This window comes from Palaemon carinicauda, chromosome 41 (assembly GCF_036898095.1).
Source record: "Palaemon carinicauda isolate YSFRI2023 chromosome 41, ASM3689809v2, whole genome shotgun sequence".
Lineage (NCBI taxonomy): Eukaryota > Metazoa > Arthropoda > Malacostraca > Decapoda > Palaemonidae > Palaemon > Palaemon carinicauda.
The window spans coordinates 47,994,566-48,014,028 of record NC_090765.1 but is presented as its reverse complement, the minus strand read 5'-3'; the positions used below and the strand labels follow the sequence as shown (position 1 = coordinate 48,014,028).

At 39.4% G+C, this 19,463-nt stretch overlaps 1 protein-coding gene across 1 annotated transcript in view; it reads right to left on the bottom strand.

Moving 5' to 3' along the window:
* Rep (Rab escort protein) overlaps window positions 1–19,463 on the bottom strand; it is a 78,352-nt gene that overhangs the window by 11,768 nt on the left and 47,121 nt on the right. Inside the window, exons 9-12 of the mRNA XM_068364620.1 lie at window positions 18,925–19,143; window positions 11,019–11,143; window positions 3,282–3,412; window positions 1,242–1,343 (exon numbers count right to left, since the gene is read on the bottom strand). Coding sequence (XP_068220721.1) covers window positions 1,242–1,343; window positions 3,282–3,412; window positions 11,019–11,143; window positions 18,925–19,143 — 577 coding nt within the window. The remainder of the gene's footprint in view (window positions 1–1,241; window positions 1,344–3,281; window positions 3,413–11,018; window positions 11,144–18,924; window positions 19,144–19,463) is intronic.

The window sequence follows — 19,463 nt, the reverse complement described above, 5'->3', positions numbered from 1 at the left end:
CCGTCTACTCTACAAACCCAATGTTTGCAAATCAAATGTATACCGTTTAAAATATGACAAAATATTGACGACTCGTTACCGAAGTTTAGGCTATTCACTGCCGATAAACGAACCCAGTCTACTCGTGAAAACCTTGAACGCCCAGAGGGAAAAATAAAGCTTTTAAATATACTGTACAAAACAAAAATAATGCTTTAATATACCATCATTAACACTACCATTACAATTATCGTAAGGTTGGAGAAAGATAAAGATTGCCGAGAACGTAACCACATTTCTGTTTACATTTTGTCAGCTGGACTCGCACAGTTAACAGTTGATTTCATTGTTGACGTGGAATTTTATCCTTAAATAGGCTATTCATTATGAAATTATGTTAATGAAATGTAATGTTGATATTGTTTTGTAACATTTATTATAAATCACCGTATTTAGGGCTACCAATATACTTAAAAAGACAATAGATTTGATACATTTTGTAGTGCTTGACTCGCGAACTTTGAACAGCCTCGCAGATACAGAAAATTTATTTTTGAAAAATAGCGATCGCGGAAAAGGGGAATCGTGTAATTCGAACACGCTTAATTCGGGACCCTACTGTACCCTGCTATGAACTGAATGTTGTTTTTAAGGCTGCCATAACTGTTTAAAGCAATTACAATATATCTAAAAAAAAAAATCTTCAATAATTTCTCCTTGTTACAAAATTTGCTTAAGCAGTATGTATAATAAGGTTTATCATTCTAGCCTCATCATCAAAGAATAAAGGAGCCCAAATTAAAACCAAGAAAAAGGCAGATGCAAAAGCAGTATGAAATAGGCTTCCGAGGCCACATGCAATTGAACTTATAACAAGTACGAAGAGCAAAGGTTTAATAGTGAATGAAAAGAAGCAAAGCATTATGGATGTATAGAAAAATAAAACCAAGGCTAAATCAGATAAAAATACTCAGAAAGAACAGTAAATTAACTTTTGCTATGTATGAGCAAAATTATGACAAACAGGAAAATAGTTATATCCAGTATATAATATTGTTAATAAACCAATATTTAAAAAAGTCCTTTAGCAGATTACAGTACAGTATAAGGTTAAAATATAAAACCAAAAATGTTAAAGAAAAATAATTTGATACATTAATTCACAAATATCACCTATTCTATCTACAGTACCGTGGCACTTCTCCCAATTTTGGGGGGTTAGCAGTCATCAAAAAGAAACAAAAAGAGAAATAACGACATACCTGGGATATCGCAGAGTCATAATCTAGGAATGCATCAGGACCCGAACATAAATAAATGTTTTCTGGGATGTCTTCTGTCAAGTTAACATTTGATAAATCCATCTGGAAGCAAATGAGATAGTGTAAATTAAATAGGCAAATAAATCATACATAAGTTATATCAAGAGAACAATTATTTCTAAACTACCTTCAAGAGTTCCATCTTCCTCTTCAGATGAAAGGAAGAACACAAGTTGTAACTCATAAATGTGTTATATTAAATTAAAAAAGTACCTAATATTTTCAGAACAAATACTTGATAAAATGATGTAATAAGCTAATAAATTTAAGAACCAAACATAGTGTATACAGTAAAGTGTTCAAAAGACAAAATGCAAGCGTAAAAGTCTAAAGAAGTCCTATTAAAAGTAGCCAAAGAACATTTAATAATCAACCCTTTGAATCCCATTAGATGTATTCTATGTCCAGGCATTTTTACTATGTCAGGCAGTAAATTTTTTTTTCTCAGTTCATTACAATTCTCTTAAATTTGAATTACTCCCAATTTCCATAACTCCAATATTACCTAAAGTTTTTTAATATCTTTTTGGAAAAGGCTGTACATGCATAGGATCATTCCAAGTATTAGAAGATTGCAGGTGGTCCTGATCAGGGTTAAGAGAAGGTTGAGGTGACCTTCCCCCATCAACTCACGAAAGGTTTGTCCACAGACGACCTTGAAGGAGATTGTGCAATGGATCAGGGAGTCCTGCAAAGCAGATATTTTCATTTCTCCAGAGCTGCCTACATGCACGTGACTCCTTGGCAAGAGTGACATGGACCTCTGTAGAGTCTGGACCTAAGTGCCAGAGCTACCTCTGAACTATTAAGTTTGAGATCCCATTTCTCCACCGTCGCCTGCATGCACATGACTCATCAACAAGAGTGACATGGACATTAGCAACTAAGAGCTAGTTCCATGTCTGAACCATCAAGTTTGAGAACTGAAGAATTGGGACATGAATTTATCTCTATCCACTAGTTGACCCAATGGTTTGTAGGCAGGTATGATGAAAGATTACAGCAAACCAAACAGCAAAGTACTCCTGTTCTTCTTCCAAAAGTCAGGAGTTGATAATTCTGTGGTCTTGCAAAGTACAGTATGGCCCATTGCCTGACCACTGGTTAAATCCTGAGACTGTTTGGAAGAAGGCTATGGTGGAAAGTCTCAATGGAAACCAGGCTGAAGTCTCTCTTAGGGAAGACTAACTGTCACTTTGCAAATGGTCCGTAGAACCTCACTGGCATGATGTGTGAGGGGGGGAGAGGATTTCTTGGAATGATTTGAAGAGAGATTTCTCAGATCTATAGACCTGACAATCAACTTTATTAAATGCCAACACGAAAGATCTGACAATGGTATTTGTAGAAAAGGTCTTGACTCTTGGGGGGGACACCCAAGAGATGATTAATGAATGAGAACCTAACTAAAGCTAGCGCCATGGTCGCCACACCCAGATCGCTGCACTCATGATTAAGTGCAAGAACCTCCAGAAAGACACAATTGAACTCAAGTTCTTTGTTTTCGTTGGGTTCGATGATGGATCAAGCTGGTTGACAACGGAGAGAAAAAACTCTCTGGTATAGCTCAAACTAGAGACAGGTGAGGTACCCTTCCCTCTGTTGATTGTTGTTGAAAACCGCAGCCTTGTGATATGAACACGGCCATGTCACCTCAACCACCAGCTGCTGGTTGCACAAAATAATGTCCTGGTCAACCATTCAAACTAAAAAAAAAATATTTGACAAGCATTAAACAGTCTTGGATAGAACACAACAGTATGAACGAACTCCTCCTTGGGGGCCAAAGACAAAAGTGAAGTCTTTCAGAGGAGAGTGAATGGGGTTACTCACCCATACTTGACAAATGTCGTCAGCCAATTCCTTACTTTTAAGGACAAAAGGTTTATATACACATAGGAACATATATGCTTCTTGGTACTAAGTTTCAGAGAGATAAAAAAGATCAGCTCACAAGGAAGAATGAAGGTGCATACCAACCTGGTTGAAATATAGAGACCACAGCAATTTTGGTTTGTCAGAGTTTTCCTCATCCATAGCAAAGAGATTTTGTGTTACAACTTTCAGATCCTCTTCTGCATCACATCCCTCACAGGTCATATGCACACAATCTGTAAAGATAAATAATGAAAATTAATTCCTGATGTTCTCTAAAAAAGACTATTAGTATAGTCAACAGTAACATCCAGTATTCCTAGCTTTCCAAGATACAAATTTCTATTGCATGAATTGCTCATGAAATTCATAAAATTTCCCTCCCAGTTGTAATTTAGGCATATGATCAATGAGATTGCATGAAACATATTGGGCTTGTATAATGTAATGCCTTTTTCTTTCATAAAACCCATCAATGCCCTTCTATTCCTTTGTTTCTTATAGTTTTGAATCCAAACTACACAAATTACAAGGAGGATAGTGTGTACCAAGTGTACCAAAGACATACTATATTTAAAAATTAAGTATAACATCATTTATCCTATTTGACAGCATATGAGACACATTTTTTTCCCATAAAATAAGACAAAAACGAATAGCACCAAAGCATTCTACATAAAATCAAGGTTCACTGAGTAAACTGCTGTTTACCTAAAAACAAGCCCCTTGCCAAGCTCCATAAAATTCATACAACTATAAACTATCATCATCATTACTTTAATTAGAAAAACAATAATTAAATTATGAGAGATCTTGAGGATATACAATAATGGCTCACCTAGAACTATATCGACACAGCTAAGAACAAATTACCTTTCCTCCTTCCTCCAGGAAACATAATCTACAAAATATTAGTATATAACCAAAAAGTTACTTACTCCTCATGTAGTAAATATATGATATTTTAATTATAAAATAAATTTTTGAATATACTTACCCGGTGAATATATAATAGCTGCTACTCAGCGGCTCGACAGAAAACACACTCAAAAAACTCGCGAGCGATCGCTATGAAGGTTGCGGGTGTGCCCACCAGCGCCAACTATCGGCCAGATACCACTCTTGCATGTAAGAAAACCCTTCAATTCTTCTCGTCCCGCTGCGTCTCTATTGGGGAGGAAGGGAGGGCCTTTAATTTATATATTCACCGGGTAAGTATATTCAAAAATTTATTTTATAATTAAAATATAATTTTTAAATATTTAACTTAGCCGGTGAATATATAATAGCTGATTCACACCCAAGGCGGTGGGTAGAGACCAGAGTTAATTAAGTTTACAGCGTATAAGCTAAGAGTTTTTGACAGTTATCAATATAACAAAACCAAAATATATAGGTACCTGGAAAGGAAGTTGACTTAGACGATTACTCTGCCTTGTAAGTCTGTCTTCCTCACGAAGCCCAGCGATCCTCTTAGGATGCTGAAAGACTCCCAGGAGCTGAAGTATAAAGGGTTGCAACCCATACTAACAGGACCTCATCAAACCCCTAATCTGGGCGCTCTCAAGAAATGACTTTGACCACCCGCCAAATCAACAAGGATGCGAAAGGCTTCTTAGCCTTCCGTACAGCCCAAAAAACAATATTAAAAAACATTTCAAGAGACAGATTAAAAAGGATATTGGAATTAGGGTAATGTAGTGGTAGAACCCTCACCCACTACTGCACTCGCTGCAACGAATGGACCCAGTGTGTAGCAGTCCTCGTAAAGAGTCTGGACATCTTTTAAGTAAAATGACGCGAACACTGACTTGCTTCTCCAAAAAGTCGCGTCCATAATACTTTGCAGAGATTTATTTTGCTTGAAGGCCACGGAGGTTGCTATAGCACTAACTTCGTGCGTCTTAACCTTAAGCAAACATCGGTCTTTCTCATTCAAGTGAGAATGAGCTTCTCGTATCAAAAAATCTGATAAAATATGACAAAGCATTCTTTGACATAGGCAATGATGGTTTCTTAACTGAGCACCATAATGCCTCAGATTTACCTCGTAATGACTTAGTACGAGCTAAATAGAACTTAAGAGCTCTAACAGGACATAATACTCTTTCCAGTTCGTTGCCTACGATCTCTGATAAGCAAGGAATATCAAAAGATTTAGGCCAAGGACGAGAAGGCAGTTCATTTTTTGGCCAGGAAACCAAGTTGAAGTGAACAAGTGGCTTTTTCTGTAGAAAAAACCGATGTTCTTACCGAAGGCATGAAGTTCACTGACCCTTTTAGCCGAAGCCAAGCACACTAGGAAAAGTGTCTTGAGGGTGAGATCCTTCAGGGAGGCTGAATGTAATGGCTCAAACCTGACATGAGGAACCTTATGACCACGTCTAAGTTCCATCCAGGAGTTGCCAAACGACGTTCCTTAGAGGTCTCGAAAGACTTAAGGAGATCTTGGAGATCTTTATTGTTGGAAAGATCTAAGTCTCTATGTCGAAAGACCGAAGCCAACATGCTCCTGTAGCCCTTAATCGTGGGAGCTGAAAGGGAGCGAACCTTTCTCAGATGTAAAAAAAAAATCTGCGATTTGGGCTACAGAGGTACTGGACGAGGACACAGATGCTGACTTGCACCAGTCTCAAAAGACTTCCCACTTCGACTGGTATACTCTAATGGTAGAAGCTCTCCTCGCTCTTGCAATCGCACTGGCTGCCTCCTTCGAAAAGCCTCGAGCTCTTAGGAGTCTTTCGATAGTCTGAAGGAAGTCAGACGAAGAGCGGGGAGGCTTTGATGGACATTCTTTACGTGGGGCTGACGTAACAGATCTACCCTTAGAGGAAGACTTCTTGGAAAGTCTACCAGCCATTGAAGTACCTCGGTGAACCACTCTCTCGCGGGCCAGAGGGTAGCAACCAACGTCAACCTTGTCCCTTCGTGAGAGGCGAACTTCTGCAGTACCTTGTTGACTATCTTGAATGGTGGGAATGCATATAAGTCCAAAAGAGACCAATCCAGTAGAAACGCGTCTATGTGGATTGCTTCTGTATCTAGGACTGGAGAGCAATAGATTGGTAACCTTTTGGTCAACGAGGAGGCAAAGAGGTCTATGGTGGGTTGACCCCAAGTAGCCCAAAGACTCTTGCCCACGTCCTTGTGGAGGGTCCATTCCGTGGGTATCACCTGACCCCTCCGACTGAGACAGTCTGCCAAGACGTTCAAGTCCCCCTGGATGAATCTCGTCAACAGGGAGATGCCTCAATTTCTTGACCATAAGAGAAGGTCCCTTGCGATCTCGAGCAGCGTGAAGGAGTGCCTCCTTGCTTGGAGATGTACGCCAAAGTTGTGGTGTTGTCTGAGTTGACCTCTACCACTTAGTTTCGAAGAAGCTTTCGAATATCATCAAGGCCAAGTGGACTGCTAATAGCTCCTTGCCGTTGATGTGCATGCTCTTCTGACTTGAGGTCCACAGACCCGAGCATTCCCGACCGTCCAGGGTCGCACCCCAACCCAAATCCGACGCGTCTGAGAACAACACGTGGTTTGGGTTCTTGACTGCTAGGGATAGTCCCTCTCTCAGACTGATATTGCTGTCCCACCATTTCAGGCATGCCTTTACTGGTTCGGAGACTGGGAATGATACCGTCTCTAACGTCTTGTCCTAGTTCCAGTGAGAGGCTAGATGGAACCGGAGAGGCAGAAGGTGTAGTCTCCCTAGTGAGACAAACTGCTCCAGGGATGAGAGAGTCCCTACGAGACTGTTCCAACTCCTGACTGAACAAACGTTTTCTTTTCAGCATTAGTTGGACTTCGAGCAGGGCTTGTTCTATTCGGTGGCAGACGGAAAAGCCCGAAAAAACTGGACTGCGAATCTCCATCCCCAAATATAGAATAATCTGGGATGGGATCAGTTGGGACTTTTAGGTTGACCAAAAGTCCCAACTCCCTGGCCAGACTCAATGTCCAATGTAGATCCTGCAGACAGCGAAGACTGGACGATGCTCTGAGAAGCCAGTCGTCCAAGTACAGGGAGGCTCAGATCCCCGATAGATGGAGGGATTTTGCCACATTCCTCATGAGCCTCGTAAACACGAGAGGAGCAGGACTGAGGCCAAAGCACAGGGCTCGAAACTGGTACCCCACATTCCTGTAAACAAACCTCAGAAACGGTTGGGAATCCGGGTGTATAGGAATGTGGAAGTATGCCTCCTGAAGGTCGAGAGAGACCATCCAGTCGCCTTCCATTAATGCTGTCAAGACAGCCTGGTAGACTTCATCGTGAAGTTTGTCTTGACAATGAACACATTGAGCGCACTTGCCTCTTACGTACTCCTGCAGTGAACATGGCCGCCAGATCATTGGAGCCATCCCTGAGGGACTTGTTCCTGCAGAGAACGTGGCTGTCAGATCATTGGAGCCATCCCTGAAAGCCTTGTTTATGCATGACATAATTGTACAGCAAAACTTCAAACGCTCGAAAATAGCTCTGAAGTCGACCATAAAATCTTGGAGCGTCTCATGGCCAGGCGCCAGGGAGAGTCTATGAGGTTTGAGAAGTCTATCTGGGCAGAGGCAGGAACTCCCAAGCCGAGAACTTCTCTCGTGTCATATCAGACTCTCGCTCTATAAGCCAGCTTAAAAGTAGGGAAAGCAAAGGCTGTCTCCCCCAAACTCCTCCTGGTGATAAACCAGTCGCCTAGCAAACGTAAAGCTCTCTTAGAAGAGCGAGAGAGCACTAGCTTATAAAACAACGGCTTCGAAGTAGCTAGGCCTAGTGTAAACTCTGACGTTTAGGCGAACGAGGAGCAGCAGTTACAAAAAGATCCGGACAAAGATCCTTAAAAATCAGCATGATTTATTTAAAGTCCATAGAGGGCTAAGCAGCTTTAGGCTCCTCTCCGTCTGACAGAGTCCTCAAGGGAATATCAGTAGGAGGGGGAACAGCAACTTCCTCATCTGAAGGAACCTTGTCCGACAATAGCCGAGTCTCAAGCAAGGGAGAGACCTACCGTGGTGGCAATGCTTTACAAGCAGAGTCCACACGCACTGGTGAATTAGTAGCGGACCAGGACGCAACGTCATGTAACTGCTTAACAGTCTGTGAACTGTCAACAACAACAGGTGCGGGAGGACGCTCAGCGTCCACTCGAGACTGTTTTGACTGCCTAGTCTGAGCAGTCAAAACAACTCTAGACTGCGGTAGTCGACGCTCAGCGTCAAAACAAGTCAACTCCGCTGGTTGGCGAACGTCCTGAACGTCAACAGGAGCATTAGGAAGCGGCCTAACGTCCAAATGCGGCTGAAAGTCAACACGTGACCGCATCGAGTGAGGCTCTACATATCGTGACTGACGTGTTTAGCTACGCCAACGTCAACAGGACGCACAAAGGTTCGTTTGGGCGGCTGAAGGCCAGGATCTCGATGAGATAAACGGCTAGGATCAACGTGAACCTTATCGGCAGAATAGTCTTCCATAAGAGAGGCAAGCTTATTCTGCATGTCTTGCCGTACAACCCATTTAGGATCAACGGGAATGGTTGCGGTAAGAGACGAGGGTAACGTCTGTGACTGCAAAACCTTGCCTACAAAAAGACTCTCGGAGCCTGTGTTACGCTTTTGTTTAGGCGGCGAGCAGTCTTCCGATGACTGCATAGGGTCAGAGCTGTCCTAATAGTTAAAACCAGGACGCTGGACATGTCCTGAAAGGACTGACTTTCGCTTAAAGGGCCTCGAAACCTTGTTCCACGGTTTCTTATGCGAAAAGCCTTCGGATGACGAGGAGAAAATCGTCTCTCTCGTCTTATGGTAGGGGCGATCTTGGTGAGATACGCCTGATACCATAGAGGGAACGTCTGTTCGCTGATCAAGGCCTCTCGAACCCATAAGTCGTACGACATTACTTCTCCCCTGGGCTTGGGAGCTTGCAAGAGGTCCCGGACTAGGCGAACGACAGGCACGAACAGACGAACCCTCGGTCGCAACACTGATAACACTTTGCGCAATATCACTTTATCACTACGATTTTCTGTTTTGCACTTATTTCACTGAAATCGAATTTTTTTTTTTTTACAAATCACATTAGGTATGAATAAAACTGATTTCTACCTGAAGCACACAATTCTACCCTCATCAAAAGGTTATAATTGCGAAATCAGTCGTATAATGTAAGCACATTAATACAAGCAAAAAACAGTAAACATATTTTAAGGTAAAAAGATCAGTGGCTGGGAAAGAGACTAAACACTAGTTCATTCAAAACTACGTTTTCAATCTCTCACCGTACAGTGCCTTGGGACGAGAATAAAAACTAAAAACGTTTTATCCTTTCTCCCCGTACAGAGACTAGGGACGAGAGTAACTCGAGAACAACGTTACTCGCTTGGGACGAGAATAAAGATCGGAACGTTCTCTCTCCTCTCTCTCTCTCCGTCTCTATCTCTCTCTCTCTCTCTTGATTTCGCACCGAAGAGAAGAGCCCACTTACGTTTCGTCAATAAACAGGTTATTTGACCAAAGGAAAAAACTGAAAGGTTTTTCAATTAAAAAGTTCCTTTAAAATAGAATTTAAAACATTTAAACTTTGAAAGAAGAATGAACAAAACGTCAGAATCGATTTACTCTTTCTGCAAAGTGAAACCGTGATACTCTCTCTCTCTATCGTAACGATAGAGCGCAAACTGCGTAGCATAAATAAACTAAACGTTAGTTCATCTTTGAAACAGTACGAAGACTATTCAAAGAAAATCTTTCATAAAATATCTACTAAAAAATATTCATTTAATAAGTTTTAAATCATTAGCTCTGTAAAAGTTATTTACGATTGAAAGGGCTCAACGTTGTTTAACTTCGGTTTCCAAGTTAGGACCGCCTACTCTCAGGAAAGGTCGCATATAAACAAATCATTAAAATTTATCTTGATGTTTATTATAAATGGAAAGCTAATCGAAGAGGCCTAATAAAGGCGGTTGAGATATAAAATATATAGAGGAAAATCTATAATTAATTTATAACGTGATAAGATAATTGCTAAAAGCCTAAAACACACTTCCGTACTAAGGGAAGGGTCGGCCATTTAAAAGTCAAAGAAAGTCCAAAAAACAATCCAAAGTCATCAAAAATTAAATCTATCCAAAAACGAGTTCAAGATTTAAGCTGAAGATAAAACACCTGCACTGCGAAAGCTCAAACCAAAATGAAGTACTTCACCAAATATGTTGAGAAAACTCCAGGTTCTACAGCGAGTAATGATACGTCTTGTCGTCAAGGTCGACAGAGAAGAATTGAAGGGTTTGTTTACATGCAAGAGTGGTATCTGGCCGATAGTTGGCGCTGGTGGGCACACCCGCAACCTTCATAGCGATCGCTCGCGAGTTTTTTGAGTGTGTTTTCTGTCGAGCCGCTGAGTAGCAGCTATTATATATTCACCGGCTAAGTTAAATATTTAAAAACTACATTTTACAGCACTTGTCCTTCACAGAAATCGTAACTAGTTCTACAATACCAATATTTCTTTATACAAAAGAAAACATGTGTATGGTGTTCTCTCAGAATAGGTTTGGATAAAATTTCATATCTACTAACCGCAATCATCATTAGTAGATACTGTAGTGTTTTACTGTATAAAATCTTATAACCATTTAGTGTTATAGCACTAATTAACACCACCTAAATGGAAAATAGTAAACAAAACTTGGCAAGGAAAAAAAGATATACTTGTACAGACTTTTGATAACAAATAAAAAATGTTATAAGTATAATTTAACCTTATGAAAACTAAATACTAACATACAGATGGAATACTAATCTGAAATTTAGAACAGACAAAACTTTAAAATATCTAAAGACACTCACATAAATCTTTTGGGCAAACCCCAGCTCCAACTCCTACTTCAATTACAGTAACAGGTTTTCCATTGTTTTCTTTGGCAGGGAAACGTAATAGGGAGAGCTGCTCCTTTTCATTGGTTAATATAGATCTGTAAGTAAAATGTTTCATATATACATTCATATAAGACTTTAAATGTGTACTTGCATATAGAAGTATGAACATTACATTATACATATTATATTTGCATAGGTTTTATTTACATTTACTCCAGGTAAACCAGGTCTCTAATATGACATGTACTCTACTTAAAACAAAACACACTTGAGATCAACAGTACATGTGATGAAGATACAAAAAAAAATATAAGGAAAAAATAATGTATTGGAAATACTTGAATAATTTTCTTTTAAAAGAATTATTTTAAACAAAAAAATTTATGAAATTACCATCATATTATATGAAATTTGTTCAATTATGAACTTGAATTTTGAACTTTTAGTATGAAGCAACACAGTCAAACAGGAAATTAAATTTCCCTTTACAGCCAGTTAGTTCATTAACATCAAAGACTCAATTGAAAAGGAATGAAAAGTAGAGCCGAAAAACAGAAGTACGGATAATAAGGAATAAAGGGAATAGGAACAATACACAAAAAGAAAGGGTATAAAGAATAAATGTAGACTGAAATAAACAATATGTGAATAACAGAAATGAAAAGGAAACAAAAGAAGGAAAAATGGAAAATTAAATATTATTAGATTTTATATCAATGTGAGCTAAAGACTTGCTTTTTTTCATTTTATCTATCTAAATTAAAATGCTAGTAATTTATTACAGGAAAGAACCAAATATTATTAAAGGGAAACAACAAGCTGAAAATGCATGATTTACAATGATGACAGGAAAGAAAATAAATTGAATGGATGAATTAAAATATAATGTAATGAGAGGGTAGAAAGAAATTCTTTTAACCCTGGATAGGTACGGTCCTCGGACACCCCTTTAAGGGTATACTCGGACGCGAACGACCCCGACGCCAAAAAAAATTCTTGAAAAATCAGTTTTTGCAGTAACCTCCTTTTTTCTTTTGCCAAAAAAAACTTCAATGAATGCTTAAAACAACTGTATAGATAAATACTACTCATCTGCAGAAAAACTATTTATTATAAATATTTTAAAAAATTAAGTAGAAAAAAAAAAGACGACATAAAAATTCATAAAAAAAAAGTTTATACATATATACACAAATCCTTTTAGGAATTGATTCTTGAATGTTTAGGACACATCTTGATGTATTTTGGATGAAGTCAGACCCATGGAGGTGAAGATCTGAAATGAAAAAAAAAGGGTAACTTTTTTTGGCCAAAAAAATTTGTCCAAATTTCATGAATTTTTTTGGGTACCCAAATGAAATAGGAAGTGGCTAATTTTTTTAGGGAATAAACATATGTTATCCTAAAATAGAAATATGTAAAAAAATCTTCATTATTTTGTAAATTACATTTATATCAGGGGCCATATCTAAAGGTAATTTTTTGAGTACTTAGAAATTCCGTAAAGAAATACATATATTTAATATATAATATGATATTTATGCAGGTAAAAATATACCAAAATATCACAAATTCTATAGGGAATAAGAATATATATAGATAGGGCAGCTTACGCTTCGGATATGTCCACAAAATGGCCGCCAACCACACTGACTCAGACTCCCTAATCTGCCACTTGAAATGTAGGAAGGGTATGTCAATTTCAAGGTGTTATTTACTAATCTAATTATTATTGGATATGCATAAAAATTGTATGGTGGGTTTTACGACTATAAAATTAAAATTCTGACCCAAAAAAATTTTTTTGAAGGGAAATAAAATCGAAAAAAAAAATGTAAAACAATATTTTAGCTAAAAAAATTTGATGATATTCAATCAAAAAAAAAGTAAACAAAATTTTCCGACAAATAAACATCTAGAGGAATCATTACTCTGTGATAGTTCCTTAGTACGTAGTAATTTTGAAAGAATTGGGAAAAAACGAAAAAATGGCAATCACCGGAAAATCGAACACATACCTATATATACGCCATATCTGGCTAAAAAAAAGATAGGCATGGGTAGCCAGATCATCTAGAAACACTTTCCAACACTATAAAAATATAAGTTTTGCGACACTACTTGCCAATTCCTTACGGTAACATGACTAAGCAAAAAAATGCAAAACAAATAAAAAGGGGCACTCGAGGAAAAATGGCTAACATTCTAATATACGGCATTTCAGAAAAAAAAAATTCAGCCACGTGCTAGGCAAACCATCAAGGCACATTTTCCGACAAATAAACATCTAAATGAATAATTACTCTGTGATAGTTCCTTAGTACGTAGTAATTTTGAAAGAAATGGGAAAAAACGAAAAAATGGCAATCACAGGAAAATCGAACACATACCTATATATACGCCATATCTGGCTAAAAAAAGATAGGCATGGGTAGCCAGATCATCTAGAAACACTTTCCAACACTATAAAATTATAAGTTTTGCGACACTACTTGCCAATTCCTTACGGTAACATGACTAAGCAAAAAAATGCAAAACAAATAAAAAGGGGCACTCGTGGAAAAATGGCCATTCTAATATACGGCATTTCAGAAAAAAAAAATTTCAGCCACGTGCTAGGCAAACCATCAAGGCATATTTTCCGACAAATAAACATCTAAATGAATCATTACTCTGTGATAGTTCCTTAGTACGTAGTAATTTTGAAAGAAATGGGAAAAAACGAAAAAATGGCAATCACAGGAAAATCGAACACATACTTATATATACGCCATATCTAGCTAAAAAAAAAAATAGGCATGGGTAGCCAGATCATCTAGAAACACTTTCCAACACTATAAAAATATAAGTTTTGCGACACTACTTGCCAATTCCTTACGGTAACATGACTAAGCAAAAAAATGCAAAACAAATAATAAGGGGCACTCGCGGAAAAATGCCCAACATTCTAATATACGGCATCTCAGATAAAAAAAAAGACATGCACGTGTTAGCCCAACCATCAAGGCACACTTTCTAACACATAAACATGAAAAAAAAATCAATAATATACGGCAATTCCTTACTACGTAGTAAATTTTTACAAATATTGAAAAAAAAAACAGAAATTGGCAACCGCAGTTAAATACCCAATATACCAATAACTACGTCGTATCTGACAAAAACAAAATCACGCATGGGTAGCCAGATCATCTAGACACACTTTCCAACACTAAAAAAGCAAAAGTTTTACGACACTATTTCGCAATATCTTACGGAAAAATGACTTGGCAAAAAAATGAAAAAAAATGAAAAAGGGACACTCGCGGTAAAATGCCCGACATTCTAATATACGACATCTCAGATAAAAAAAAAGACATGCACGTGTTAGCCCAACCATCAAGGCACACTTTCTAACACATAAACATGAAAAAAAAATGAATAATATACGGCAATTCCTTACTACGTAGTAATTTTTACAAATATTGAAAAAAAAACAGAAATTGGTAACCGCAGTTAAATACCCAATATACCAATAACTACGTCGTATCTGACAAAAACAAAGTCATGCATGGGTAGCCAGATCATCTAGACACACTTTCCAACACTAAACAAGCAAAAGTTTTACGACACTATTTGGCAATATCTTACGGAAAAATGACTTGGCAAAAAAATGAAAAAGGGGCACTCGCGGTAAAATGGTCCTCGTGGTGATGAACGACATTTTAACTAAAAAAAAAAACATGCACATGGTAGTCAAACAATCCACCAAGACTTTCCACAACTGATAACCTATACAAGTTGCACCATTCTACGACAATTTCATAATACGTAATAACTTTGATAATTATGCAAACTACCCTAGAAGGGTAAACTCGGACGCGAACGACCCCGACGCGTCTCAGAAATCGGGGAAGGAGTACAGCTACAGCAATGCACATCTGGACACTACTAGAGCGTGTAGGGGAGACACCTCCTGCAGGTCGATCGCCCACAAATTCAGTCACGGGGGTGAGTCACGTGAGAAAAACCTGTTTTTTTTTGACGCTCGGGGTCGCAAACGACCCACCGTACCTATCCAGGGTTAAAGAAAAAATTAAACATAACTAGATTAGATATAACATTAAACTAGGTAGAATTTAAAAAGTTTAATTTTAAGGATTTGGCTTAGTGAACAGAATACAATATATAGAAGTAGTTCATTCAGTGTTGTAGATGATTTAAGAATTCTATTAAGGAGAGGATGTAAAAGTAGGAGTTTGTACTGTATAGCACTTTATTGTAAAACTATAGTAATAAAACCTACAGTACAGTTAGTGGACTACGTGAAAACAGTGTAATATGACAAATTTCAAGTAATTTGTATTTTTCCTAACGATGTAAACAAGCCGAGCGATTCTTCGGGATAGTCTTCGAGTCCTTACTCTCCCTAGGGAGGGATGGAACTCTGCCATTAGGGAAGGTCTAGCATCCTCCTGCATCTGGAGGATTCAAAGGAATCTTTAGGTGAAGGGACATGTAAAGGTTGTTCCGCTACTCCTGATGAAACTTACTGTCCTTGGGTGGTGACCTCAATGGGAGACAGCCAGTGGATTTTCGCCAGAGAGATCTCAAACCCCGGCTTGTACGGGGGTGAAGGGTGTCGGCTGGAGGAGGAGTAGGATTTCTCTGCCTTCCCTTCTTCTTGTTTGGCCTCATGGGTGTCATCTCCAACTGGGAGAAATCCTGCTCCAACATTTCCGTGGCTCCAGGAGGGTTGCGTACCTTAGATATAATTACTGACACAATCATCGGGGGCTGACGTTCCTGAGATGTGACTTGAACGGAAGTCCTGTGCCTCAGGTCGGACAGAGGAGAGGAGAGTTTCGATGGAACTGATGTCTCCAACGGGAACTGAGGTGAGGTATGCTGGTTGAGTCTGCTGAAGAAGCTTACCTTTGGGGGTCTGTGCAGAACCAGTAATCGCTAGGCGAACCGCTTTCACCAAACCGTCAAACCAAGGTGCGTCCTTACTGAAGGCCGGCAGTGAAGATGGAGAACCACTGGGAAACACACAGGCTGGAGATCGCCTACGAGGAGTCTTGCCATCTGTTGGGGAAAGAGAACTCTCTTACCTACCTGTATTGGAACCAGCATAAACAATTTTTCTTGTTAGAGCAGGTCGGCAAACGTGAAGCTCTAGGAGTACGCTTGACTAGGTCTCGGAGGATTGCATTCCTCTGCGATGTGGCGTGGACTCGCAGTGCTGCGAGGTACCTCACGGGATCGCGAGCTGGAACTGGATCCCGAGGTGAAATAGAAGACCAAAAGGAGTGCAGTGGATGCGAGCAGGTGGACGATCACGCGAAGGAGGGTGATTGCGTTCAGGAAGCTGGAATCATGAAGAATCACGAGGAGTGTAGCGCTAGGCCGACAAGGAGTCACGCGCCGGAGCACGATCACCAGCTAGAAACAAGTCGCGTTCTGGAACTTGATGACGAGCTGGAACTGGATGGCACACTGGAACCTGGTGACATGGAGGAAATCGCTCTCTCGCTGAAGCTTGGTGGCATGCTGGGGCTGGGTCACGTGCTAAGCCACTGCCGGATTTGGAAGATGGAGATCTCTCTGGATTGTGGCAAATGTCCTGGACGATCCTCCTGTCAGAGCTGCAAGAAGAGGGTGGCGAGAGCAGGTCAGTGGCGAGGCGCGCACTGCGTTCCAACGAAGATGGTGAGATTGTACTCCCTGGGCAGAGCACAGAAAAATCCTGGATTCCAATGCAGTAACAAGGCGAGATGAAGCGGGAGCATGTCGAACTAGCCGGGGGAGAGAAACATCACCTAGCGAGCCACACTCCGAGAGGGTAAAGAAAGGAAAGGACGAAGCCGGCCTTCTCAAAGTTCCACATGGCGGAGACTACTCCAGGGAGAACCTAACCTGTGAGCAGGAATGTTGACCACCAATAGCACAGGAACATGCCTCGGACTTTGGCCCCCACCCATAGACTTAGTGAACTCAGAACAAGTGGACCGCCGTCGTCAGCGGCTGGAACTGCGGCCGGCGAAATCGGAAAAGTCATGGCTGGAAAGACTGCGCTGGGTACAGAAGGTGGGTACTCCTCTGGTACTAAACCTTCGGAGCCCTTTCGGGGGAAGATCAACATCCACCTCTGAAGAAGACGGTGTGCGCTTCCTCTCTACTCCCAACTGCAGCAACTCAAACAGGCCTTCCTTTGATGGAAGACCAGCAATTCCTAGGGAAGGCAAAATCTGTAATAGGTCATCAATAGAAAGACTCTCCTGTGGAGAAGGGCGGTGCCGTTTTGCTAAGGGAAGCGGTAACGTCCTTCAAACCGAAAGGTTGTCTCGGGGTTAAAGGGTCATCACTCCTACTTGATCAATCCCTGGGAAAGACTGAGCAAGAAGGAGCTTCAGACAGAGATCGAGGGGTGGAAGAAGAAAGTCAAGGTTTCTTTGAATTCGAGGATGACCCCGAAGGAGAAGAATCCCTCTTCAACATCATCTTGTGCCGCCTGCTAAACCTCACCCACTGGGAGGAAGATCACCCCCTACACTCTTCACAAGTGTCGTCTTCGGCTGGCTGGGCACAGCGAATGGGGGTTGATCTCAACTGCAGACATGAAGGTGTTGTACTTGCACCCTACAGGGACAGAACAAGTCCACATGGCGACCAGAAAGAAGAAACACAACCAAAAAAAAGATAAGTTTATAATACCCAGTCAGTATGGGCAGTGGAGAGAGTGTGTGTATTCTCAACCGAACCAAAATCAAAAGTGACGAGACAACAAAGGTGTGTGTGTGTGTGTGAGTCGGGTAGCCGGTAACACCCCCCTAGCCCCCACTATCTACTGGTGGGGTAGTTACACCTTGCTAAAAGTCTTATGGCTAGTCTTCCAGTTTTGCCGAAAGTACATTCCCTAATAAAGAGCAAAATGGTTTGTATTTAGTGATGGAACAAACATTATTTGCCTTAGCCGACTGCACCCTCGCAGTGGCTAGTTGGTTAAGTGACGGTTATGCGTTTTTTTTACCCTTACGGTAGTCTCTCTGGTGTTGGTAAGGATGCAATCACTTCTTGTTCAAGTCCATTTTTTTACTTGCATTTTACTGGGAAAATTTTATTTCTAAATAATTCTAGGTTTTGTATTAGTACACAATAGTTTTCTTTTTTCTATTATTTTCTTTTTATTTTTGTGATGTAATTTTCTTTTATTCAAAGGATATTGATTGTTTTTAGTACATGTACAACTCGGATACTTATAGCTAATAATATTAAAGTGCACTGAAAAGTTTAGAGTTTAGTCTTGGGATAATGCAGTTGTGAGTATTTCATGTTTCTGTTTATTTTATTTTTCTTTTATTTCATTATGCAATTTCTTTACTTTAAATTACTTGGTTTTCTTTAAAATGTAATTACATGTATGTGTGGACATTACAAACAAGTAGGGTGCTCTCTTTTAAGCAATTGTTATTCTACTGAGATTAGTAAATTATCCCCATTATAATTCTTTAAATGCCCAAAACAATCTACACTCTTTAGGGACTTGATCTAATAATAAAACAATCGCAGCCTATACCACATCCTCCTACCAGAAAGAATGTGATCCATCACTAGACAGTCTGAACAGTCTTAGAAGGATCCATTTTTTTCTAGCAATAGCCTATCCCAACAAGCTACCTACCTAATCAACAGTCTTCCAAATATTAAGAGTAAGAGTCCTGTATTTTTCCACTCTATTTCAATGCAGTTTCACAGCTTGACATGAAAAAACTAAGGGTTATTTTTAATCATAAGTTATCTAAAACACTAACAGTAATATTTACATAATATAAATAATTTCTTTGCACATTCTATCTAGAAAATACTGTATTACCAAATATGGGATGTTTCTAACCTGTCAAGAATGAATATTCCTCTTGATATGCTCTTTTGTCTTGAATCTGGATAAGAAGAAATATATTGGCTTGGAGCATAAAAAGCATCCATTACAAGATGTGAACACTTGAAGCGCTCATCTTCTGAAAACATACCAACGCAGGAATTGTTCTCGTTCAGGATGATGGATGAGACTGGACGACGTAACACGTAAGTCCCTTCAAACACTGCACACAATCTGTAAGATTAACAGTATTAAAGTTAAATTAGTCTTGAAGATTTACTTCAGTAAAATATTCCAAATAACCCTTATTTACCCCAAGATTACAGTATAATTTAGCCAGTCCTAATTTAATTGGATAAACTGGGTACTAGACTTTCAAAAAGTGACATAACGGGCCATTAAACTTAAACTTGCCAGCCATTATATTTTTCAAATTCATATAATTTCTTAACAATATTCAAATGTTTAATATATAAAAACTTGCTTAATCAAGTATATATTGAAGAAATCCTTATGCTAAACAATTGAAGTGTTCTTGATGCAACTTAAGGTTG